Here is a 25,582-nt window from a genome sequence, read left to right on the forward strand (position 1 = left end):
GATGTGGTGGTGGTGGCGGTGGTGTGTGTGTGTGTGTGCTTAAGTGTGTGTGTGTGTGTGTGTGTGTGTGTGTGTGTGTGTGTGTGTGTTTGTAGGTGTGTGTGTGTGTGTGTGTGTGTGCGAGTGTCGATGTGTGTGTGTGTTTGTGTGTGTGTGTGTGCTTAAGTGTGTGTGTGTGTGTGTTTGTCGGTGTGTGTGTGTGTGTGTGTGTGTGTGTGTGTGTGTGTGTGTGTGTGTGAGTGTGTTTGTCGGTGTGTGTGTGTGTGTGTGTGTGTGTGTGTGTGTGTGTGTGTGTGTGTGTGTGTGTGTGTGTGTGTGTGTGTGCGTCAGGACATGGTGTGTGTGTGTGTGTGTGTGTGTGTGTGTGTGTGTGTGTGTGTGTGTGTGTGTGTGTGTGTGTGTGTGTGTGTGTGTGTGCGTGTGCGAGGTGGGGAGCTGCTATGGGTTGTCAGAGGAACAGGTTGCCCCAAGGCTGGTCTACTGGCACTCACATTTCTGTAAACGGACTAAAACAAACAGCTAACATTATTACCAGTAAAGTAAAACATTACGTGGGAGACGTGGATCATAGAATGTTTAATTGGCCTCTTGTGTACAGGGTTTCTGCAAACAAGGCCGCTGAGAACTTTGCATGGGCCTGGGCCCGGGACAAAGTTATTTACCCCCCCCACCACCACCTAATACATTATGTAAATGTAATGAGGACCCAATTTTGCCCCCCTCTCTCCCTGTGCCCGGGACAAATTACCTGCTTGTCCAACCTGTCGGCTTCCCTGTTTGTAAAAAAATATTCCATCAACTCCAGAGAAAGTGTCTACTTCTGACTGTGGATATGCGTGGGTTGTCACAATAAGCCAGCCTGATCAACAAACCTTATCCTAACTGCCAGCTTATTCAAATATTCTTGTTAGCCGTCTATCTTTCCCGTGTCTTGTCATGAAATATATGCCTTCCAAATCGATTTTTTTTTTCAGTTGGGGATTCTCTCTTTATCTCTTGTCTTGCCCTTCAGCTACATCTCTCCCCTGACTGACGGATAGACTGACTGACATGCTTAACGTCCCCAACATCTTACCCCCCAAAAACACGTAAAAAAGGAGAGAGAAAGAATTGACGACGTGGAAAAACACAAAGAAAAACGTGTCGCTCTGTGACATACTAAACACAGATGAACATGATGTACTCCCCCCCCTGTTGCTTTGACAGGTGAATGGGGGTTGTAAAAACTCCAGGCTGCTCCAGGGAGAATACGCATTGCAACCTAGCCCAGGTTGTCTTCACTTATATGACTTTGTTAGACACATCAGTAGGGCTGTAAATCACAGTTTCCATGACAATACGATTCGATATTCATTCAAGGCAGTGATTCGATTATTTTCGATAGAATGCCACATGATACCATACGATTTTATTTTTTCCACTTCCATTATGTTGCACAATTAACAGCTAGGCCATTGGGCAGGGGCCAGCAATTCGATTATTTTCGATACTAAAGAATGCCCCACAACATGATTCGATTCGATCGTCGGCCGTTGTATCGATGCATTGATACATATCGATTATTTACACCCCTACTCATGAGCATAGCACTAGCAGCAGCAGCAGCGGTGGAGGCAGCAGCATGCGTACCTGCCTACAGTACCTGCCTACCTGCCTGCCTGCCTGCATGCCTGCCTGCCTACCTGCCTCCCATCAATAAGTCAGCGAGTGCACGAGTGGTGTCTTCTTAGTGCCCGAGGCTGGATGTTATTGCTCAACAGAATGTGATTAAATGAATAAATCTACTGCAACACCTGCTTCGTCATCACCACCTGTCTACAGGCTAGCTGAGGCATCAGGGAAAGGAGCAACTGAGACAGTGAGAGGGACACAGCACTGGGATGAGTCACAGAAAAAGGTTTTAAAGGAGATTTTAAGGAGTCTTTAATGCGCTTACGCTGCTTGGCCTGTACACTCAGTACTTATGCACATATTGTATGCAACTGGGCCTTGTTTATAAGTCACTTTAGATAAAAGTGTCAGCGAAATGTAACATGTTTTTAAAAGCTATAGAGTTGGTTGGGCGTCCCTCAATGGAACTTGAAGAAGCTGACAGTTTCTTTCCGCTTCAGTGACTGGAACAGTTTATTTTACTAATCTAAGCATATTTCATTCATTTTGAGGGGTTATGGCCGTGACCCATCACCAATAAAATAAAAGACAGCAAAGTGGTGGAGAGGAGGCCGTAAAATAAGCTGTCACTCACACGTGTGTTCAACAATAACAAAGACCAGTAAAACTGGACATAAAAGCATCATCGACTTTCACGGTATCCTCGCTGTCAGCGAACGGCACTCACTTATTGATTTATCTTTGAGTACACACCTACTACACCCATGGAGCGTGAAAATTATATGAAACAGCATTTTCGAGAAAGGGTTGTGCAATGGAGTGTTTAATCTGCTACATTTCAGAGTCCTTCATGGTGTTGCCCCTTTGAGGTTGGGGTGAACTATGAATTTGGTGTGTCACAATCAGGTTGGCTCACTATATAAAATCGACTGTTTATCACACTTCAGATATATTTTTAACATCATAATAACCAGTTGTCGAAAATGTTTTTTGGCCATTGCAAGAGGTGTTGCAAAATGTGCCTCAGAGAATAGATTGTAAACGTAATAATGATGAACTGTGATGTCAAATGTCAAATGCACTATGAAGTGTGTGCGCTCTATACTAACTGATGGAAGAACTTTAGTATAGAACCTATAATAATTGTGTATAAAAGGTACTACGTAGATATATAGCCTATAATTTAAAAAAAACCTATAGGCCTATAGTGGGGTTGATTCAGTGGTGGATAAGCTCAACTTATTGACCATGGAGAGCTGGGTAAATTCCATTCAGCAGCCTACTTGCCTTTGCCCTCCACTCCAACCCTCAGTTGTCATTGAGGGCACGGTTGAGGGCTAAGGGTTGAGGCTAAAAAAAGAGAGCCCAGGAGCCAAGGAGCCTTGAGGCGGTAGTGAGGTGCCTCTGGAGCCTGGAGTGGCGTGTGCGGAGAAGGGGGAGCAGAGGGGAGAAGAGGGGGGAGAGGGGCCCAGGGAGCAGGTGCCTGTTGACACAATAAACATCCACATGGCCAGCGCCAAATAGCAAAACACACATGGCTCGCAAGCCAAGACGATTAGGACTGCCGCCAGGTAACACAATGTAATGATCCTCTCCGTGCAGCACAAAAAAGACCAAGAAAAAAAGAATGCCAACCGCACCAAACCAACGCATAAATTCAGCTTGGGCCTCCTGAAAGAAGCACGTTCTGACAGCACGAGCACACACAAGTACACAAGGACACAAGGACACACGTGCTCACGCAAACACACACACACACACACACACACACACACACACACACACACACACACACACACACACACACACACACACACACACACACACACACACACACACACACACACACGAGACGTTATAGCGAACGTGTCAACACAATTCTCAAGTGTGACCGAGGAGAGGGAGATGCAGAAGTTGAACCTCACTTCAAGGAGGAAGTCAAGCTAGCATGAAGAGCAAAGCACATTACCCCTATAATAGCCTACCTGACTGTTAGTGAACAGTAACATCTTCTTTTTTGTCTCAGCATGACTAATAACTTAATAGCTCCCGTCTTTTCTGGCAAAAGACAACAAGGAGCAGGTGCCTGAACCACATAAGGAAGTTCAGATATGAGATATGGATGGCTGTCGGTCAGGAGTTGTTCGTTTGAGCCTCAGCAGTATTTTGACAATACTAGAAAAGAAGAGAATACAGTACTATACTTTTGACAATACTAAAAAAGAAAAAGATTCACACTCTGTTTGCAAAAAGTCGAGTTTAATATGCAGAGAGCAACATTTTTTATCATGAATTTTTCGATTATACATTAAATTGTCGCCCTCTTTGCATTAAACTCAGTCTTTTGCAAGCAGTGTGCCAATCTTTATCAACCTTTTCCCTCCAGTTTACTACTTTTGGCACCTGTTTCAATTTCTTTCTTGGATGTGCACACCCTTCTTGATATTCAGAGAAACCGGAGGAAATTTCTACTTCTTCCGTGTATGAATTCGATCCAGTCCAAACTGTCCTTTACACAGAAACACCAGTGGTGTCAGAGCCCACATTAAACACTGTCCACGCACGCAATTGTTATTCCTAAAACAGAAAAGGACCAATGGTCCGTGTTTAGTAAACTGTGGAGGGACTGGGCCCAAACTCTTGTCACCCTGCCCCTGGTCACAGGTGACTCGTGCCACCCGCTATCTGCACGGCCCCATGTACCACAAGACACTAAGTATAAACAGGGGCGCAGGAGGACACACACCTACACACACACACAGACACATAACAGACACACATGCATGCACGTACACACACACATGCACTGACACACACGCACACACACACACAAATGCATGCACTGACACACATGCATGCACACACGCAGTCACACACACACGTACACGTACACACACACACACACACACAAATACATGCACTGACACATGCATGCACAGACAAACACACACACACAAATACATGCACTGACACACACACATGCACACACACACACACACACACACACACACAAATACATGCACTGACACACATGCATGGACACACACATACACATACACACACGCACACACACACACACACACACAAATACATGCACTGACACTCACGCATGCACACACACAGATATCCTTGTCATCGTATTACCTTGAAACTCAAACACCTTTGTCTCGAGCCAAATAGGATGTTTACAGGAATTATCATTTTATGGAGTGCAGAGAAATTTGTGAATATAGCTACCTATTAACTCTCATTTTGCGTCAAATTTACAAGCAATTTGTGAGAAACATGCCTTTGACAATCAGTTCACACAACAACCATAAAACGATACGCCAACAACATCTTTGCCAGGGCCTGCCTGCGCACAGACTGTCTCAGACAAAAACAATTTGCATGAATGTATTTTTGTTAAGTTAAAACCACATCAAACCTTGAAACCACAATTGCAATCTAAATCAACTTGTGCGGTGTGGTGTTTTTAAAAAAAAAGACAATTACAATATCGGTTTTGAAAAATCATCTGTGCAAAGCCTGGATTTAGAAATATAGGTAACTTTCTCCTTGTCCATGAAAGAAAGGTTCCATCCAAAAATAAAGAAATAAAATATGTAAATCCATTCATGTAACCATGAGCCAGGCCCCACTCCCCAATCCTCTATTCATAAATCCAAACTGTTCGTCTGTTCCAGGTTCAGCAACTGCCATGACACATATCCAAAGAGCACCTCATATTCCTGAAAATGATTTGATAGCAACAATACCAACGGTTACTGCCTGGCAATGGGTTCCTCCAGTTACAGCAGAAAACTGACAGATTGAAGAGCACATTTCTCCCCCCTGTTGCTTTTATACGCTTTTGGAGGGAAAATAGAAAAGCTAAAACACAACAAACAGCCAGGCCGCTTGATTATTGGTGGCCATTTCACATGAAATATTTTAAATGTCAACAGAGAGAAAACAAGTGACTAGAGTCTGGGCTCGTGGTTGCAGATGAGAGGGACTACAAAGTGGGGTCTGTTTATCAGTTTCAACAGCTAACATGGCACCATGTTTCCTCCACAAACATGACTGTAGTAGCATCAAGGCCTTGTGACCAGTAATCTGTGGTGGATACACAGACTGCCTGCTCTAGACAACTCAAGTCAGAAATATTAATTTCATGTAAAAATCACAATTGTCAATACTTTAAGGACTTTCTCCCAATACAATGTATTTTGGAAGGAAAGTAGGCCTACACTATGGGTGCATCCCAATATGTGACCTTGCCTCCTCCACTTGCCTCCTCCACTTGCTTCTCGTCATGATGACATCACTGACAACAGCGTTATATTTCAATATCTTGCAAAAGCTCAATTGTAAAGTCTTTTTCTCATTTGCAATTGGGATGGTGAATGAAAAACAGTCACTCAAAAGTTGTTGTGGCGAGGCTGACAGCTGGAAAACTTTATCGTTTTCTCCACGGAGGAGGGGCCAGGAGGCGGGACGAGGAGACAAGCACAAGTGGAGGAGGCAAGGACACATATTGGGATGCAACCTATGGCAGACAACAAACTTTTGCTAGTTATCTAAGGGAGGGCTACCCTCTAGTGGAGGGCTTTGGGAACAGCTGCCAGCTTGATTCAGAAAGCTGTAACCATCCGGATCTTCAAGTGAAATACAGGCATCCAGTGGCGTGCACAGGCATTTTGGAGAGCCGGTGCTCGAGGAAGCCCCTGGCCCCTGTGTTGATATAATTATTAATTTGTAACGGAAGAAAATAAGGTAAATTCAGCATGTACAAAATGTATTAAAAACATTGAGCTGTTCCCTTTTTTACTCCTTGTGCCCCCTAAACCCACATTAGAACCAACAGTGTTTTTGTTTAGAACCATTATTGTATACTACATCAGTAGATGGTGTGTGGCCCACAAAATGTTAACAATAAGCAATACTTGCGATTGTAGCCAGACTGCTCCATGGGTTACTTTTTTTTGGTCCAGTAACATCCAGTCTCAGAGAATAATAGTCCAAACTTTTATTAGTCTTCACTAACTGTATTTTGCAGTATAATTTAATTCACATAACAACTAAGTTATAAATATTCTTGGTTTAGATAGCCTACTTGGTAGGCCCACACCAGATCTGACATTCCATCATGTTGCTATATGTCCATGTCAGATACAAACTACTAATATTCATACAGCCATGTACTAGTATTACTAGATATTTTTATGTATAAGAAGTAGTTCAGTTTTTAAATTAAGTTCACGTCTGATCTTAAAGTGAAAGATTATTTACACGGTCTTGGAATTGTATCAGGAACACGCACCACTTTGAATGTATCAAGGTGTGAAAGAAATCCATAAAGCAAACTGAACACAGTATTACAGGAAAACACATGAAGTTCCAGTTGATGCTTTATATTGTACAAATAGCATGTTTTTAAAAAAACATTCCATCTGAAAATAGAGCAAATATCTATGATACATTATATACCTACATAACAGTTTAAACTAACAAGCAACAGGCTCAAAACTTTCAAAACTCTCTACATGTATACATATATTTTTACTTTTATCTCCCATGTGCACTGTAAACTTAATTTATTATACTGAACAATATTTCTTTTCATCTTAATATTAATCTGGGAATTAAATAGTATTTTTTTAACTCACACAAATACACACCGATACAAAAAAGGGACATCTTGTATTACCATAGAATACATTCTAGAATGCAGTGACAATAGAGGAAGACATTCTACAAATTCTCTTTGGGCATCGTTGGAGAGCTTGTCTCCTGCAGCATTCGTGCTTAACCATCTAATCCCACAAAACCTTCCGTACATAAAACATTACGTATAAAACAAAACAATGATTCCTTCTTCAACCATATCCCAACTTCTTTGTAAAAGTTGTACCACATGTACAACTTGTGTTGTACACACAGCATAAAGAACAATTGTCGGATTACTAAGTCTCCCAAAATAATAATGATTAAAAACAACTCAAAAAACATTCTCAAATGTCAGAGCGTTGTCCAGACTTAAATTTATGTAACATTGGACGGAGAAATAAGAAATAAGAAATAAGAAAAAAGGCCCTGCCATGGCTTAACAGTAGGGCACTGGGTTACTACGACGGCGAACCAGGTTCTATTCCGGCCCGGGTCATTTGCCGATCCTTCCCTGTCTCTCTCCCCACTGTCCAGTCAAAAATAAAGCCAAAAAAGCCCTAAATTTAATAATAATAAAAAAAGACGAAAAAAGAAGAGAAAGTACAACAGTAAAATAATAATATCAGAAAACATGTCACAGCCCTTGATTACAAAGTGGAGCGCCCAATCAAATTGAAAAGAAAAAAAAAAGAAGGCAATTCACAATTCATATGAGATGGCACTGTGTGTGTAACAGCCCTTGCTTCAACACTACTCCTGCGTCTTCACAGCGATACCTACGTGAGCGTGCCGGATGGTGCGCCCGTGTAGCTTGTAGCCGTTCTGCTTGACCACGGTGATGGTGCCCGGCTCTGCCCCCTCGGCGGGCATGTGGCACACGATCTCGTGCTGGTAGGGGTCGTACGTGTCCCCCAAGGGGCTCATCTTCTCCAGGCCGTGCTTGGTGAAGATGTCCAGCAGTCGTCCCTGTATGTGCCGCAGCTCCTGGGGGTCTGTCTGGGTGCCGGAGGCCTCTGCTAGCCTGGTGGTCTGCTCCAGGAGGTCTGCCACCTCCACCAGGTCGCGGCAAAAACTCTGAATTCCTGAAAAACAAAACAAATACATGAAGAATGTACGAAAATATGATTTAAAACACACACACACACACAGGGCCGCCGACAGGGGGGGACAAAGGGGTATGCTGTCTCTGGCCCAGGGAGATAGCAGGGGGCCCAGAATTGGATCCCCATCAGCCAACATTGTTGGGTAGGGGGGTCTTTCAGATGACTGTGTCCTGGGCCCAGCAAAAGCTGCCAGCGGCCCTGCACACACACTCTCACACTTAAGAGTTTGTGTCATGGAAGTAAATGGCACGAACCAAAGAGTTTTGCATCCTCGACAAACTTCTGGGTCCTTCTGCGGACATTGTTGGAATCTGATAAGGCTCTCTTATTCCTTTCCTGAAATGTGGAATGAAAAAAAAATGGTTGGAGCCTAAACAGATAATTTTTAAAGCATTATCAGCAACAATGAAAACTAAAATCACATAGCCTATAAATGTGGTTCTTTAGATTGCACATAGCTCTGTTGTGTTCAACTCCTACCGTGAGGTCTCGAACTTGTTCTTCTAGTTTGGTGGCTTTCTTCTCCAGCGTCCTGACATGTGTGACCGAATGGCTCTCTCCATCACTCGTGTCATCTCCATAACTGCTGTCACCTGCACTGTGCTGTTCCGCCGCTACGCTGAGGAGGCGAGGCGAGAACCTTGGGGCAAAATGAGGAGAGGAGAGGGGGCAGCAACAGAAGAACAATCCACTGTGAACTACACCTGCGAGCATAGAGTTGAGCGGCTTGAAAACACATTTAATTTGAATGATTTCACGTTTTTCCACGAGAACAGCGCACCAATCACCAGGCAATTTCAGGGGGGTGGAAGATGAGCACTCATTTGCGGTCTTGCAGCTGAGCTACGTAGCTAGCCAGTGGCTATCGCACCGCTGCCGATTGACCACTCACTCATTGAACTACTGGTGTACATGTTAATGAGTAATGTAATAGTGGATCGAATAGCGGATCCTCGATTAATTAAGCCTGATGAAAGTCACACAATGCAAATAGCAAAGGTCACGAAAATGCAATAGCCTACCAAAATAAACAATACCGGTCCATCCAGCCAAAACGAAAGTACAGTGAGGTTGGCTAACTTTACACTATCAAAACCAGCTGGTAGATTTCGTAATGTTAGCAATGGTTTCCCTAGCAAAACACAAAAATGGGCAAATGTGTCACTACGGAAGTTAAAAGCACATACATGCAGCATATTGCACACATCATTTACCTGTTGCTGCTCAGTGTTGGATGTAACTTGAACGAATTGCAGAGACATTTGCGCGTGCATAATACACTACGGATGGCCATCTCTGCCCACAGCCTCCATAGACAACTCGGGTAATGTCACGCTCACGGATCTCACACGGAACGCTTGCAGTTTTGGGGACATATGCCTAGAGGGCGCCAAAGCACTTTAGTATGGCTTTCTCAATATTTTAGTCATCTGTCTGTACTTTGTACTAACCATAGGCTACTAATCAAAACGATGAAGTATTAAAACAATCAAATTGCACAGAACTACATCGCATTAATTAGCCTACATGGATTCTATCCTTAATATTGAACAAAAGTCTGTCTATAATAGTCTGTCTATAATGTTTAAAAATCTCAGATGGAGCTTTTAGCACTGGGCACACTGTGTAGCCTACTAGGTCATAGTAGGACTTTGCACAGACTTTACGTAGGTCAAATTCTATCAATCTATCAACATTAAGAAAGCTTAATTATGCTACACACAGAGCAACAAATTAAGGAGAAAAGTGATCCTCTGCAATCCCCCATCTGGAACACCAACAAGAGTGGGAGAGTGGGATATTAATTTCTTCTTTTTTTGGGACATACTGTATACTAAGCATTCTACCTGGTATGTGAAGGGTGGTTGGAGTGAGCAAGTTTGTCCTGCCCGCTGGCAATTGTGGCCCACTGGACTGAAGCCCGGTATACTCATCCATTATTCTATTCCATGCACAATGCATTTTTCTGGTGAAGAACCATTTTTTTAATTAGATTTTTAAGGGCTACATCTACAATCTCTTCTTCCCAAATTTCTCACATCCAGTCTACTTGTTAGTTTGTATTTTCAGTCCTGACCAATGTAGTCTGTACAGTCCATGACAAGAGTCACATATACTGATCCAGCGCAGCATAAGAGTGAACACACAAAAAGCAGAGGGACCCAATTATTGTTACAATAGACACTTTTATTCACAGGTACAAATCAATAAATAGAAACAGTCAAGAACAAGCACTGTCGGAAGTAAGTAATTGTGAGTTCAACGAATGGGGTAAAGAACAGACTTTCATATGTTTTTTTTTTAATATACAACACTTTTTGTAAACTACAATATAGTCATATTTATTATACAACTTAGATTGTGGGTGATAGGCAATTTAGGATTGTCATGTGTATTGAGAATAAGACCTTGATTACACGTATGCTGATATTTTTAAAAACGGATTCTTTAAAAATCTGTTTACAAAAAATAATAATCACCATTGTGACAGGTGCGTGTTAGAAATCTCCATTAAAACTCCGGTTTTAAATGGATGCGTTTACAAAAATATCCATATACACATATGTGCAAGCAGGGTCTAAGGATCCTTATGCATTCTATACTTATTTGTCTTTTTTCACAAAATAATAGACTAACAACCACACTCTTAGAATGTACAAAAATAGTGGGAAAAAACATTGCACCATACACATTCACCGGCAGGGAAGATCAATAATACACCTGGTGAAATGTAGTCAAATGACAGTAGGTATTCACCTCATGGTCTCAATACAAAAGTACTCTTCGTCGCAACACATCCTTTCCCTTTAATGATCCTTCACATGCTTTGGCTTGTCAAACCAATCTCTCTCCCTTTCTCTCTCTCTCTCTCTCTCTCTCTCTCTCTCTCTCTCTCTCTCTTCTTACTCACTCATTTGTTCTTTCCCGACGCTCACACATACACTAGTACACAATCACATACAGCGCCATCCAGTCCCTGGCCACACCACACACAGTCCAGTGATGCCATAAACAAGTCCGGGAATTTCACAATATCAACTCTTCACCCGTCCTCAGGCTGTGGAGGACGCACGGATGAAAAGCAAGTGGTGCTGCCACAGGGACAGAGTGGTGTGAAAAAGTCCATTATCGCTACAGGCCTTTTCATTTTCATTCATTCTCTCTCCCTCTCTCTCTCTCTCTCTCTCTCTCTCTCACACACACACACACACACACACACACACACACACACACACACACACACACATACACACACACACACACGCACGCACGCCCACATCTCCACACACTCACACCCATGCACACACGCAAACACGCACGCGCACACTCTTACACACACACACACACACACACACGCGCGCACACACTGACATCCGTAATTTCCCTCAGCACTCAAGCATTGCCACATGACGGCCACACATGCATGTTCACTTTAGAGCAGTCTTCTTCTTCCTCCTCTCGCTGGATCAGTTCACTTCAAGAAGCTCCTTTCTTGGATTCCCACTCCTGAGGATTAACACATCACAAAGATTCAATTAGAGGCATGAAAGTATGATCGCTGAATTGTCCAGGGTTACAATAGCTTTTATGAGCAATAACTAAGTATGGAGCTTCCTGTAAGACGCCTTTCATTTTGGTCCTTTTACTGAGTTATATATTTTCCTCACAGTAAAATAGAATTCCATTTCGAATGCCTTTTACTGTTGTACGTGTACAATTGGCTAAAAATGTGGTATGAGAATGAAGGAATTTCACCGTTCAGTGCGAACATTTACATAGGCTTTTTATAACACTAAACAAATACTAGTGCCAAACAAGATAAAACCTAATAGAATGGTAGGTGAGGGAGATAAGCGAGTGTAAAGGGATGTAAGCCTTGAGCTAAGATAAAGAAGGAAGTTGCGAGATAAGACAAGCTTTCCACAGTTTAAGTGTGTGTCCTAAAACTCGGCCATACTTTTGCTTTCTGCATCACATTTCCTCGGCTTGAGGCGTAGATGGAAGGAGGCCGTTTTTTCATCTCGGACGCGCTGTTCACCGGCACGGAGGATTCACTGTACGTGATCTCCAGTCCTCCAGCTTTTCTCGGGACCTAAAGAACCCAGAAGCAAGGACAACAACAACAAGGCAATGTGTTTAATTCCTTTGGCGATTGTACAGCGATTGCATTTTCTGCTCTCTGAATACCAGAGCAGAGTGACAATAACAGCTGCTCCAGCAAAACAGTATGGGTGCATTCCAATATGCAACCTTGCATCCTCCACTTGGGCTTGTGGCCTCACGTTTTGCTGATGCCCCGCCTATGTGGAGAAAACAATTAAGTTTCCCCGCTGTCAGTCTAGCCACAACAATATTTGGGGGACTATTCTTCATTCACCATCTGTTTTGCAAATGAGAAAATCACATTACAATTGAGCTTTTGCGAGATATTGAAATATAATGCTGTTGTCAGTGATGTCATCACAACGTTTTACTTCCTGGTAGGAGGCCACAAGCACAAGTGGAGGACGCAGGGTCGCATATTGGAATGCACTGAGACCAGGCTAACCAAAACTACAGTGGAAGCAGTGCCAGAATGAGAACATACTGTAGCTAACGTGAGAGCGAGACACTCTGTTGGGGAGTATATACCCAGAGACCTTGAGATCTGTAGACTGGCAGTCACACACCAAACTCTTAGACGGAGTTTGGATTTTCAAGCTTATCACCGTCTGGATGTTCTCGGAGTTGGGAGCAACTGTCATGTCTGAAATGCCTCCATGTACTAGACCCATCAGACCACTGGTTCTGAGTATCAGGAATTTGTAGCAGTTGGTCTTCATTGCTGGCCAATTTTTTGTGGCAAATATTAATAGGGAGATTGGCCAGACTGGTTTGATTATGGAATTCAGTGTCGCCACAGGCAGTGTAGGTGGTCCGAAGGCAGGTCAGTGCTATTACTGAGAATACCTCACATACTAACATACAACTAACCTACAAGTGCACTTGAGTACCTCATATACCTTTACAAAAAGACAGTCTTTGTTCAATGAAAGTACTGTATCTAAAAATTAGCTTGCTTCTAATACCTTAAATGCATCTGAATGACTTTAATGAGAGTGCTTTGCGCAAGTAGGCTTGTTTTTTTGTGAGAAAGAGATTATCCTGGTGAGAGTACCTCACATTCTTTACCAGTAGGCTTTGCCTCTTGTACTGCAAGAGTACTTCACGTCTCTTAGAAGTAGGCTTGTTTTCAGTGAGTAAGAGATAAAATTGGTGAGAGTAGCTCACAGTGTTAACAAGGAGAGTTTGTCTCTTGTAAGAGTACTTAAGATACCCTGGCCTGAACCTTGGCCTAAAAGTTTAACACTTTTTTGAAATAAATATACCCCCCTAATGATTATGTTTTCATTCTTGCAAATGAACTCCTGAATGAAAGCCTGCAATCAGCCACTGAGCTTGAATGCTATCAGCCCTGTGATAGCTGTCATCTCCATGACAGGTAAAAGGAGGACATATTTTAGGACGGGGGGTTTGTGGGTCTTCCCCCAAGAAAATGTGCGCTTCTTCGATGCAATTTCATGCATTTTAATGCATTTTTGTCCGGCTTAATGCTGTGCCTTACGTCGGACAAGGCACTTAAAAGACGGACGGTAGACGTCTGACCACCCTAGCCCTGCGCACCTTAGATGTACACGGTGATGTAGGTTTGCTCTCAATGGGGGGTCCTAGCATGCCGCCGGCCAGAGACTTCTTCAGGTTCTCCTTGACCTCTGTGAGCCGCAGCTCCAGGTCCACACGCTCGCTCTCCTTCTCTCGACACCTGTCCTCCAGCTTGGCCAGACGCTGCTCCAGCGTCTTCTGTTTCATGGCTGCCGTAAGATTAACACATAACATTAGCATACAGTGAATGTGTGCAAGTGAGCGGACACGCGCGCCCGCGCGTGCACACACACACACACACACACACACACACACACACACACACACACACACACACACACACACACACACACACACACACACACACACACACACACACACACACAATGTTACAGTACACAGTGTTACACAGTCTTACCATTAGTGTAAACGAAACACAGGAAGGAATATTTTCTTTGAATCCTGTATCTATGCATGTCCCTTTATCCGTTCTTACCTGTTGCAGTTTTCTGTTCCTCCTTGATGTCCCTCTTCTCTTTCCGTAGTAACACCAGTGCTTGTCTGATGACCTCTTTCTGTTTCTCGAGCTCCTCCTTTTCGTTCAGGTATCGCCTAGCGTCCTCCTCTGCTCTCGTCTTCCCGTACTTCCCATATTGGTTCGCTGCTGAAAAGGATACCACATCACTGCATCACAACATGAATTTGTTCTACAGTGGACCACTGTACAATGTACAAAATTGGAGTTTCTTGAACTTAAATTGACCACAGATGCAATAGCTTTTAGGCTAACTCTGGTAGTGGAATTCACCTGTAGGCCTACATGGCCCCTCTCAAATTAGCCAATAAACTAAACTAAACTAATTTGAAGTGCATCCACTGTTTAAGATTTGAATCGCAAAATGCAAAAAAAAATGAAATTTTCTGTCAATCCTGTCCTGTCATCTTCTACAAGTAGCCTACTTCGAAAATAACATATATTCTGCAACATTTCAACTTACATCTTCACTTTCTACCTGCATTAATACGTCTTCCTGTAATCATTGGTGACAGTGCTACGTTGGCACGCATTTCATTTATTGAAATGTGTTTATTTCATTTAATTTATTGTTTATTTAGCAGGGACAGTGCACAATATACAATTGAGCCAGATTATAGCCACAAGGCTAATTTTCACGAGGGAGGCATCAAGGGCTAACCTCCTCTGTCAATGTTCTTAGGTTCATCAGAAGCAAACAAACTAATGAAAACCCGCAAAAGCAAAATCAACAAATAGTTGAATCTGACACGGAATCTTGGATTCAGTGCAACAGCTCCTCCTCTGATGTCATGAGCACTTACAAGAGCCGTTGCGCTTGACCGAGACCAGGGTGTCTGCCTTGGCAGCATCACCACTGGAGAAGGACGAGTGACGCTTGATCTGAGATCCCAGCCGTTTGGGTTTGGCCTCCTCTTGTGTCTAAGAGGTGACAGAGAGCGAGAAAAAAGATAGGCGAGCGAAGAGCAAGAAAAAAGGAGAGAAAGAGAAATGAAGAAGTGGTTAAAGGGCAAGACAAGACACAAGGGAGGCCAGGGGTGAGAATGACGAAAGAGGGGGGGGTGGGGGTCAAGCGAGAGAGAGAAAAAGAGGGAGGGAAAGAGAGAGCAAAAGAAAAAAAGAGACAGTGAAAGAGAGAGAGAGAGAGAGAAGTGTATAGAGAAAGCACAGAGGGTAGGACAAGGAAAATAAGAGGTTAGAGTGTGGAGGGAGAGAGGAGAGGTTTTTAAGTATGTCTTATGTGTTCAGAGGGTGGAGGCAAGGCGAGGGCTGGATCACACCCTTGACATCAATCTTCATAGCTCTGGAGAGTACTGGAATGAAAAAAATTACCCTGTTTTGCAAGTCGCAGACTTTTCCAAATTCATACGAGTGTTGCCGTCTGCCTCTCATCGCTAGCATAAACTGCTGTAAACACTGTTAACGCTTAATCATGTTCAGATTAGCTTGGAGGTCTCCCTGCTGCCTACACAGAAGACTGTAAAAGGATCGGCATTGTTCAACCCTAGAAGAAACACACACACACCAGAGCCCAGCCCTTTGGAGCGCTCCCTATACACCTACATATAGTCATGAGGGAGACATTTCTTACAAAGCTCTACATCTCTCCTTCACTCAAAGATTTACAGAGGTTCTCTTCAGGCTCTGATACAAACTTTGCAACACTGGATTCCAAGTCTTTGTAAAAAATGTTTTAGTTTACATTGGTTTATTAAAAAATGCACCTTATTGTGTCAGTATGTTTTGGGCCAGTGTTCCCAAACTAACAACAAAGCAGAGGCAGTAAGAAAATAAGACAAAAACTTCACATTCATCACATCTGCTTTAGCGTGGATTTAGGTATAGTGTCTAAATACAGTAGTCCACATGGGGTAATCAGTAATCCGCACTGAATTCAAGGTTAATTTATATTAAACAGCAAAGTGTACCATTGAATGAAAATTCTGGGAATATGAAGAATATTCCCAATCCATACATCCTCTTCCTTCAAAAACTCCATTGATTGCACCTCCATACAGTGTAGGCTACTTGAAATGAGCGTCTAAATTCAACATCACCACATGAGGACTTGACGAGGACTAACTTCTGTTTGAAAAAACTGATATTTCACAGAAAAATGGTAACATTGTGCTAAACATTTGGGAATGCGAGGAGCCTTCGCAATCCAAACATCCTCTCATACTTCACTGGATCTTTCAAAACACTTACCATCACACTCTCATATGGCACTTCATCATAAGTCCTCGTTTCAGAGGAAGCACTGCTCGATGAAGTAGCCCATCTATAGTGAACAAGAAGAGGCAGAGAGAGAGAGAGAGAGAGAGACAGACAGAGACAGACAGACAGACAGACAGACAGAGACAGACAGAGACAGAGAGATCTATTAGTGCTAAAAATGTGGAAAAATAAAATTAAGCTCTAAGGTCCACTGAAGCTAAGCATTTAGCTCCACTGATACGTTAGTTATCAGTTCAGGTCTTCCGTGACTGAGCCTAATAGTATAATGTAAGTCAGTAATGGGGTTGATATCTGAGCTGGAGTCGACATTTAAGGATAATCAGTGTCCTACATACCGCTCCGGTATTCATCTTTCCGACAGAGACTGGTAGTAAGTAGTTTTGATCTGGGACATTGCGGACACTACAAATTACAATTGGGGACAGTTATTCTTTGCAAACTGTCCCCAATATGTCTAACACACAGAGGTTCGAAACTTTGGTCAACGGTGTTCAAAGTGTTTTGCCTGGTATCCACATTTTTTCACAAAAAAGTCAGAAGGAGGTCAAGACTCAAGACAAAACAAACAAACAAACAAACAAAAAAACGGTGTGACTGCCGCATGGAACTTCAAGTGGGGTTAAAAAGCTTTGCCGACTACCTATCCAAATTAGTCACCCCACATTGCAGGTCTCCACAGCACCCAGGGCTATCTATCTACATCTGTTTGGCCTAGATATGGGAATGCTTAGCGTCACTGTCTTTACTACAGAGAGCCAGGGCAATTGATGAGCAGTGTTTTTACTGTGCAGAGTACACAGCAGGCATTCCATTCTGCTGCATAATGGCCTGGTATTTACACGAGTCACTAATGCCAGTCATGGGCAAGAGCAGCCGCTGGTTCCCACAGGAGCACAGGCAGCTATGAGGAGACAGGGCCATGTGGAAATGCTCCTAGCCTGTGTGTGTGTGTGTGTGTGTGTGTGTGTGTGTGTGTGTGTGTGTGTGTGTGTGCCAATGCTCCTACAAGTTTGTCCTCACTATTCAACCTTTGCTATACTTGCTTTAAGTTGTGTGTACCAGTGCTTCCATGTTAGTGTGATTTTGGTACAACTGCTAGCCTTTGTATGCCAGTGTATATGTGAATGTAATAATTACATTACAACCAAGTTTGCCCTATCAATTCAACTTTTGTTATACTTACAGTACTTTACTATGAGTTGTGCGTGCCAGTGCTTCTACGTGAATGTAATACTTGCGTTACTACTAAGTTTGCCCTGACTATTCCACTTTTGCTATATGTGATGTGATATTAGTTTCTTGATTAATTAACTTTTCTAATACTGACTATAATCTGCTGTATGTTTTGCAGTGTTTCTATATACACTTTTCCTATACTTGCTATAAGTTGAGTGTGCCAGTCCTTCCTTGTGATTGTCCTTCTTATTGTACATCTAGGTTTTCCCAGATAATGTAACTTTTGTAATAGATTTCTCACTAAAAGCTGTGTGTGCCAGTCCTTCTATGTAAATGTCATTCTTATGGCTCAAGTAGGTTTGCCCTGACTATTTAACTTTTGTTACATTTAGTTACTATCTTACCCTACGCATACTATGTGCTAATAGTTACGTATGTCTGTCAGGGCGTCTAATGTTTATGGATGAAATACAAACTACTTACATTACAAACGAGATTCCCCTGACTATTTATTTTTTGCTATGCTCCCTATAATGATGGACAGAAACAATAGAAGATTTTGACAGATGTGGTCCCAAGCAGAGGTGGAAGAAGTACTGAAGTTGTGTACTTAAGTAAAAGTAGAAGTACCCTGCGAAAAAATTACTCACGTGAAAGTGAAAGTTGTACACCAAAAACGTACTTAAGTAAAAGTCCTAAGTACTAACTTTTAAATGTACTTTTCAGTACAAAAGTATAAGTAGGCCTACTCGCGCAATGGCTGTCTTTCTCCATGTCTACCTATTTGATCCAATAGGAAAAAGTGTCTGTAACGGTTTTCTATTTCTATTTTCATAGTCTATTTGAACATGACTATGGTGTCCTGTTAATGTTTTTTAAAGTATATTTTCTGTCTGGGTGTCAATTTGGAAGAGGGGCTTGGTCCTGCCTCCCTGCCCGCAGCTGAGGCTACTGAAATATCCACGAAACACAACAGGAAAACCTAGGATAAATGTAGGCCTAACTAATAACAAAGTCTTCTCCTAGAAATGTAAGGAGTAGAAAGTACAAGTAATTGTCAAAAAATGTAATTGAGTAAAAGTAAAAGTCTGCATTTTTATTTTTACTCAAGTAAATACAAATCCCAGAAAAAAATACTTAAGTACAGTAACGAAGTAAAAATACTTAGTTACGTTCCACCTCTGGTCCCAAGACACTGTCATGCACTCAAAATAGTAGCGCCGTCTGAAAACCAGTCATTTTCTACATCGCCATCCCGCCAAATTCACCTGGACATGACGTCAGTTGGAAAACTGTTCTCCGAAAAACCTCAGCAGCAACGTGGATGACATCATAAAAACCACATCTGGTTGAGAGGTCTGTGGTGGTAGTTAAGTCTTCATAAATGGTGAGAACTGAGATGTGTCCCTGGGTTCGTGGCGTGGGGGTAGTGAGTGGGTGGTGAGAGAGCTGTCTGTGTGTGTGTGTGTGTGTGTGTGTGTGTGTGTGTGTGTGTGTGTGTGTGTGTGTGTGTGTGTGTGTGTGTGTGTGTGTGTGCGTGCGTGCGCGCATAATTGAATGCCTGTGTGTGTGTGTGTGTGTGTGTGTGTGTGTGTGTGTGTGTGTGTGTGTGTGTGTGTGTGTGTGTGTGTGCGCGCGTGCATAATTGAATGCCTGTGTGTGTGTGTGTGTTTGTGTGTGTGTGTGTGTGTGTGTGTGTGTGTGTGTGTGTGTGTGTGTGTTTGTGTGTGTGCATCCGTGCATGTGTGTATGTCTTGGGTATGCCTGTGCCTGTATGCCTGTGTGTGTGTGGGCGCATGTGTGTGTGTGCGCTTGCATGTGTGTATGCCTACAGTATGAGTATGAGTGTGTGTGTGCATGTAGGCCTGTGTGTGTGTGTCATTGCGTATGAGTATGAGTAATCTGGTCCGTGTGCTGGCCTCTTCCTTTACTCACAGGAAGGAGTGTCTGGCTGCATCCTGGATGTGGCTGATGGTCTCCACGTCCACGTAGTCGTAGTGCAGGGCCTCGGGGGTCACCGCTCCCCCCGTCTCCGCCAGCAGCAGCCCCAGCCACCGGCCCAGCTCCTCCGAGCAGCTCGCCTAACACACACACACACACACGCGCGCGCGAACGCACGCACACACACACACATGCAGAGCAGACACGCGTGTGCACACATACATGTGCATGCACACACATGCAGAGCAGATGCGCACAGAACACACACACGCGCAAACACAAACACACGCACACACACCCACAAACACACATTATGCCATTATATGATGAGAATGAGCCTCATAGGTTGCATTATAACATTATGACATAATTACACTGAAAGAAAGAAGGAAAACAAAATGCCTTTTTAATTCCACAAATTCAGACTCTCCCTCCAATCAGAAAACTTGAGGAGGGAAGCCCCCTGCAGTCTCTCCTCTGAGACGGCCACTTCATTATCCACCAATGTATCAATCTATGAGATGACTGAGTTTCATAACGTATACCTTATCTTATAACAATATGATTCATCTAACTGTGGTGAAAGAGGGAAAAGAAAAAGGCTCTCCTTCAGATTGTCTTGAGGTTGGAAAACCTCTTCCCCGCGAATCTCACCTCTAGGACGGCCACCTCGTTGCCCCCTCGGAGGATGCGGAAGGCGAAGGGGTGCTTGGGCCCCAGGCCGGGCAGGATCTCGCAGCCCTGCAGCGGGAGGGAGTTGACGTGGGTGTGGGCGTCCCCGCGGTCCTTGTGGAGGAACAGGGTGCCGCCCCGCACGCTGCACCAGCGCTCGCGCCAGCTCTGGTTCACCAGCACGTTCAAGTGGCCTGCAGACGCACGCACACGCACACGCACGCACACACACACACACACACACACACACACACACACACACACACACACACACACACACACACACACACACACACACACACACACACACACACACACACACACACACACACACACACACACACACACACACACAGGACAGAACAAAATGGTTATCTTTAGTTTGCAAAGACCCAAACCAAACAAAGCGCAGGAACTATTGTCTTTTTATCTCTCTCGCTCTCTCTCTTTCTCTCACACGCACGCACACATGCACGTGCACGCACGTACACACACAAACACACACACACACACACACACACACACACACACACACACACACACACACACACACACACACACACACACACACACACACACACACGCACGCACGCACGCACGCACACACACACACACACACACGCACACGCACACGCACACGCACACACAGGATATGAGCATGGGCGTGTGTGATTACTACATCAGTACAGGCATGGGAATGGTGGGTGTTAGAGTAGGATTTAGGAGATTGTAGGAGATTTCAATGCACTGCCACTCAGTGTGGCTGTACAGTACATTGTGACTGCAATATAAGCACGCACATTTGGAACGCAACCTGGCTTTGGAATGGCATCCATATCCATAGTGTATTATCAGGGCCGGTTCTAAGCAATTTGGTGCCCTAGGCGAGCAACAATTTTTCCTTTTTGTGGAATTTGACATTGGCATCTGTAAACATGGTGTCATGCACTGATCGAGCACAGCTGATCTAGTACCATGTATACTGAATGAGTGTCCATTCAATGTAAAGTTTAACACTTTATTTAGCTTAATATTGTAATTCGGTGGGCCTTGGTGCCCCCCAGGACATTTGCCACCCTAGGCGACTGCCTGGTCTGCCTATGCCTAGCGCTGGCCCTGAATATTATCGACACACATCAGCGCACATACAAAAAGATGTGAGTATGGGTGTGTCATGACTACATGACTACGGCAAATGGAAATGGCGGGTGTTATCATAACATCGTGACAGTGTTATGTACTGTATGGAGTTCTAGGACCTATAGTGTTACCCCACCATTCAGTTTTGCTGCCCAAATCTATACAGTTTATACAGCATACTGTAAGCATGCACTTTGGAATGTAACTTTGTTCAGAGATCATTTCTGCAGTTACAGCAAGCGAGCTAGTACAAAACGCATAAGTGCATTACTGTACAGCACTTCGGTACAGTGTGTGTGTGTGTGTGTGTGTGTGTGTGTGTGTGTGTGTGTGTGTGTGTGTGTGTGTGTGTGTGTGTGTGTGTGTGTGTGTGTGTGTGTGTGTGTGTGTGTGTGTGTGTGCATGTGCATGTGCGTGTGTGTGATTGTGTATACAGTGTATGTGCGTGTGTGTGTATACGAAAATGGCCGAACAGATGATGCAGTATAGTGTTTCTTAACGGGGGCTCTACATCCCCACAGGGGGCCTTAGGGAGTCCTAGGGGGTTGTTGAGACGGTTACAATCTGAGAGGGGGCGGTGCTTAGTTACCATTGGGGGGCATTAGTCTACGAGGTCCAGGTGACCTAGAAGAGAAAGATAACCTCTGCACTCCTGCTCTTTACTATATAGTGCATTATGGGAAAGGACTAGTAAGTGCAGATAACAAAGAAAGTCTTCAGATGTGGATAGTTTGGTAACACTTTATTTTAGGGATAGGCCTACATCTATTAGCACTAATACATACAATGTTAATGCCTGTGTAAGTAACTTGTACGGCATGTACTAAGCAAACGTTAAGGCCTACTAGGTCCTTACTAAGGTTAAATAGGCAATAAATCTCTTATTGTGCATGAACAAGACATTTGGGAATACATGCCTAACAAATGTTTGATTTTGCTTTGTACATGCCTTACAAGTTACTTCTACAGGCACATTGTATGTATTAGTGCTAATAGATGTATCCCTAAAATAATGTGTTACCGTTTGCTGCTTTATTTGGCAGGTGCCAAGACTAATGTTTCGACGTGATGTGGAAACGTCAAAGATGCTCTGGTGACTTTCTTCTTTATCTAAGGTCCAGGGGGCGTCAAAGATGCTCTGGTGACTTTCTTCTTTATCTAAGGTCCAGGGGGCGTGTGTTCAAAAAAGGTTGACATAGTAGCTGGGTCCTACCACAGCGTGGGTCTATGGCGGGGGCTGAGTGCGGCTCTCCCGGCAGAGGGGGCTTCTTCTTGGAGAAGCTGATGATGCGGTTGATCTTCTTGCCAGCGGCGCGACTCATGGAGCCGGTCAGCTCCGACAGGGCGCCCTTCTTCCCCTTCGCTGCAGGAGAACAGACAACACACAACACAACACAGAGGGTAGAAGCATTAGCATCGAGTCGAGTCAGAGAACTACGTTGAAGTCATACAGGAAGTTGGTCAAAGTCAGAGAGTCAGAGAACTAAGCTGAAGTCATACAGGAAGTTTGTTGAAGTCAGCTTTTTTTGTCAGTTTTGTGTCTGTGAGTTGTCAATTTGAAGTACCGGTAAGACATACAGTAATACAGTACGACAAACTGAGGATCCACAGATCAATCATTATTTCAGATGTGCAAAAAGACAAATCGTGGAACCACAATTAAATCTGTATTCCAGATGTGCCCAATGGCATTTAAAACATAAATATGAAAAGCTATAAAGACATTTAGATAAATACAATGTCCAATAGTACAGTAAATCAACTGTGAAACATAAAAAAGACTTGTGCAGCTATGAAGACAGCTCATCTTTACTGTAGCGTTGCAATCCCCATCACCCCACCCCGATGTAAAACTAACAACGATGACAAAGTAGGCCTTTGTCTTGCACTGATTGCTTGGCTTAGCGGGGGTCATTCCTGAGGCAGCGTGTGTTTGCGCTTTACACCTGAGTGTACATAAAAGACACAGGAAGGAGGGCTTTAAGCAGATACATCCTTCCTCATCCCGACCACATCCTGCCATTGTGTCTTAATGACATCACGCTACCTAAACAAACCAGGAACGCTTGCACCTGGCAATTTGGCCACAAAAAAATACCTTCAAAGTTACAACTGTACAGCTGTGAATGAAGGGTTTTAAATCTGGCAGTTTGGTAAAAAAAAATCACAGTTAGTCACCGTCTTACTTTTCTTCACTTTTCTCTTCATTTTTGAATAAAGTGATAAATCCAAGTCTTGCATTGTTTTGAAAAGTTCTTAATTTTCTCTCCTCTCAGTAGCCAAAAAACAAGTGATTCAATTAAAAACCCAAGTTGAATGCTTCTTACCCAACTCAAAGCTTTCCCTCCCATGGCTAGAAGTTAACGTGTTGCTGTCACCATTGACCAAGCTATCGGAGTCTGAGGTATGCTTGTCTGTTATAAACATCTGAAAGAAAAAGAGACAACAATAAGCAGAGTCTATTACAGAGAGAGAGAGAGATAGAGTTTTACAGCTTGGGGAAACAAACATTGTGGTTTAGGCGGTGGTGTGTGTGGCCGTCTAGGGAGAGGAAGAGAGAGGGAGAAAGAGAGAGAAAGAGAGAGGGGGGGAGACGTAGAGAGAGAGGGAGAGGTTGAGGGAGAAGGATAGTGAGAGGGGAGAGGTAGAGGGGGAGAGAGAGAGAGAGAGAGAGAGAGAGAGAGAGAGAGAGAGAGAGGAGAGGGAGAGAGAGAGAGAGAGAGAGAGAGAGAGAGAGAGAGAGAGAGAGAGAGAGAGAGAGAGAGATGGAGACGGGAGAGTTGGGAGAGGACGTGTGGAAGTCATTTCCTCTTACTTTCTCTATGTCCATTTTGCGTTGGATCATGGGAGAGGAAGAGCCGTCCAGCGTGTCAGTGCTGCTGATGGCCTTGCTGCTCATCTCCTGGATCACCTGGTGGAATAGGAGCACATATGGGCACAGAAACACTATATTATACTGTATGACACTACAATGGAGACTACTTGTTTCTCCAAAGCTTCTTTGGTTCTTTCAAGAATCCAACTATTTTCCTTACATCCCTTTTGGAGGTAGGCAGGAGTTACAGTAATTTGGTGTAGCAATGGGAAATTGTCGGATTATTGAGAAGTCAGAGCAAAGGGGCTTCAGGGCAACACTGTCAATAGGTCAGCAGGTCAAGAGGTCAGCAAAGCAGATTGACGTGTGGTCTCGTTGTCTTACCTATTTTATGAAAATATGGTTACTTTTCAGCTACAGTAGGCTGTACAAAACTGCAAAAACATTGCACTGGTGCCAAATGGAATACTGAGACTGTGACTGTAAATTTGTTTAAGTAGTTAGCTCCGTCCTGCCCTGCCAAATGTCTTAAATTGCTGTCTGGGGCAAATGTGGAAATGTAAATGTGTGTCATTGGCAGATAACATGTCTTGTGCTGAGGAAAAAGTTCCTATGGGGACAATTAAGTTTCCAACGAACAAACTAACAAACTTCAACAACGTTTACACCTTCACCTGTTTCTCATTGCAGCACAGCCAGACCCTCAGTGCTAAATGAAGTGTATCCTGCCGTACAAGGGTCTGGTTTAGGAGGCTAAAAACACCAACACAAAAACAGCCTTAATTGGGTTACCTTGAGCCACCTCTCGGCCTGCTCCTTGTTTTGAACGGCCAAGACGAGGGCCTCAGCTCCTGGCAGTGAGACGCGAAGCTCGTGCTTTTTGCGGCGGCCATCTTTCGGCACGTAGATGACCTGACAGATGTTAAGCGGCAGGTCGAACTGTGGCAGGCGATCCTTTGGGCTTTTGTAACACTGCAGAGAAGAGAGCCATTGTTACCTTCCACACTGAAGAAAGGGAAAATACCAGTATTACAAAATATTGAAAAATATTGCAAA

General features: G+C 43.6%; 2 protein-coding genes across 4 annotated transcripts in view; both read right to left on the reverse strand.

Moving 5' to 3' along the window:
- Positions 1-6,986: 6,986 nt before the first annotated feature.
- On the reverse strand, positions 6,987-9,700 carry grpel2 (GrpE-like 2, mitochondrial). Its single transcript, XM_063202616.1, has 4 exons — positions 9,581-9,700; positions 8,847-9,006; positions 8,621-8,702; positions 6,987-8,345 (listed from the first exon to the last, which is right to left on the reverse strand). Exons 1-4 carry the CDS (start codon positions 9,658-9,660, stop codon positions 8,014-8,016), a joined length of 654 nt encoding a protein of 217 aa, XP_063058686.1. The 5' UTR covers positions 9,661-9,700; the 3' UTR covers positions 6,987-8,013.
- Positions 9,701-11,623: 1,923 nt separating this feature from the next.
- afap1l1b (actin filament associated protein 1-like 1b) overlaps positions 11,624-25,582 on the reverse strand; it is a 44,783-nt gene continuing 30,824 nt past the window's right edge. For 2 of the 3 annotated variants that reach the window (XM_063203782.1, XM_063203780.1), the window contains exons 8-19: positions 25,319-25,498; positions 24,527-24,622; positions 24,039-24,138; positions 22,925-23,074; positions 20,554-20,765; positions 19,894-20,039; positions 16,753-16,825; positions 15,348-15,465; positions 14,506-14,673; positions 14,031-14,218; positions 12,325-12,459; positions 11,624-11,873 (exon numbers count right to left, since the gene is read on the reverse strand). In XM_063203782.1, the coding sequence (XP_063059852.1) occupies positions 11,844-11,873; positions 12,325-12,459; positions 14,031-14,218; positions 14,506-14,673; positions 15,348-15,465; positions 16,753-16,825; positions 19,894-20,039; positions 20,554-20,765; positions 22,925-23,074; positions 24,039-24,138; positions 24,527-24,622; positions 25,319-25,498 (1,596 nt within the window). In that variant the 3' untranslated portion in view covers positions 11,624-11,843. The remainder of the gene's footprint in view (positions 11,874-12,324; positions 12,460-14,030; positions 14,219-14,505; positions 14,674-15,347; positions 15,466-16,752; positions 16,826-19,893; positions 20,040-20,553; positions 20,766-22,924; positions 23,075-24,038; positions 24,139-24,526; positions 24,623-25,318; positions 25,499-25,582) is intronic. The other variant, XM_063203781.1, reaches the window with a different exon arrangement.

This window comes from Engraulis encrasicolus, chromosome 7 (assembly GCF_034702125.1).
Source record: "Engraulis encrasicolus isolate BLACKSEA-1 chromosome 7, IST_EnEncr_1.0, whole genome shotgun sequence".
NCBI classification, from domain to species: Eukaryota; Metazoa; Chordata; class Actinopteri; order Clupeiformes; family Engraulidae; genus Engraulis; species Engraulis encrasicolus.

What these genes read in the sequence shown, in the direction of transcription:
- grpel2 (XM_063202616.1), bottom strand. Translation starts at nt 9,660, where the DNA reads ATGGCCATCCGTAGTGTATTATGCACGCGCAAATGTCTCTGCAATTCG. An exon ending in CCAACACTGAGCAGCAACAG is followed by an intron (nt 9,007 to 9,580) that starts GTAAATGATGTG and finishes TTTTGCCCCAAG; the next exon opens with GTTCTCGCCTCGCCTCCTCA. An exon ending in CGAGGATGCAAAACTCTTTG is followed by an intron (nt 8,346 to 8,620) that starts GTTCGTGCCATT and finishes TTTGTTTTTCAG; the next exon opens with GAATTCAGAGTTTTTGCCGC.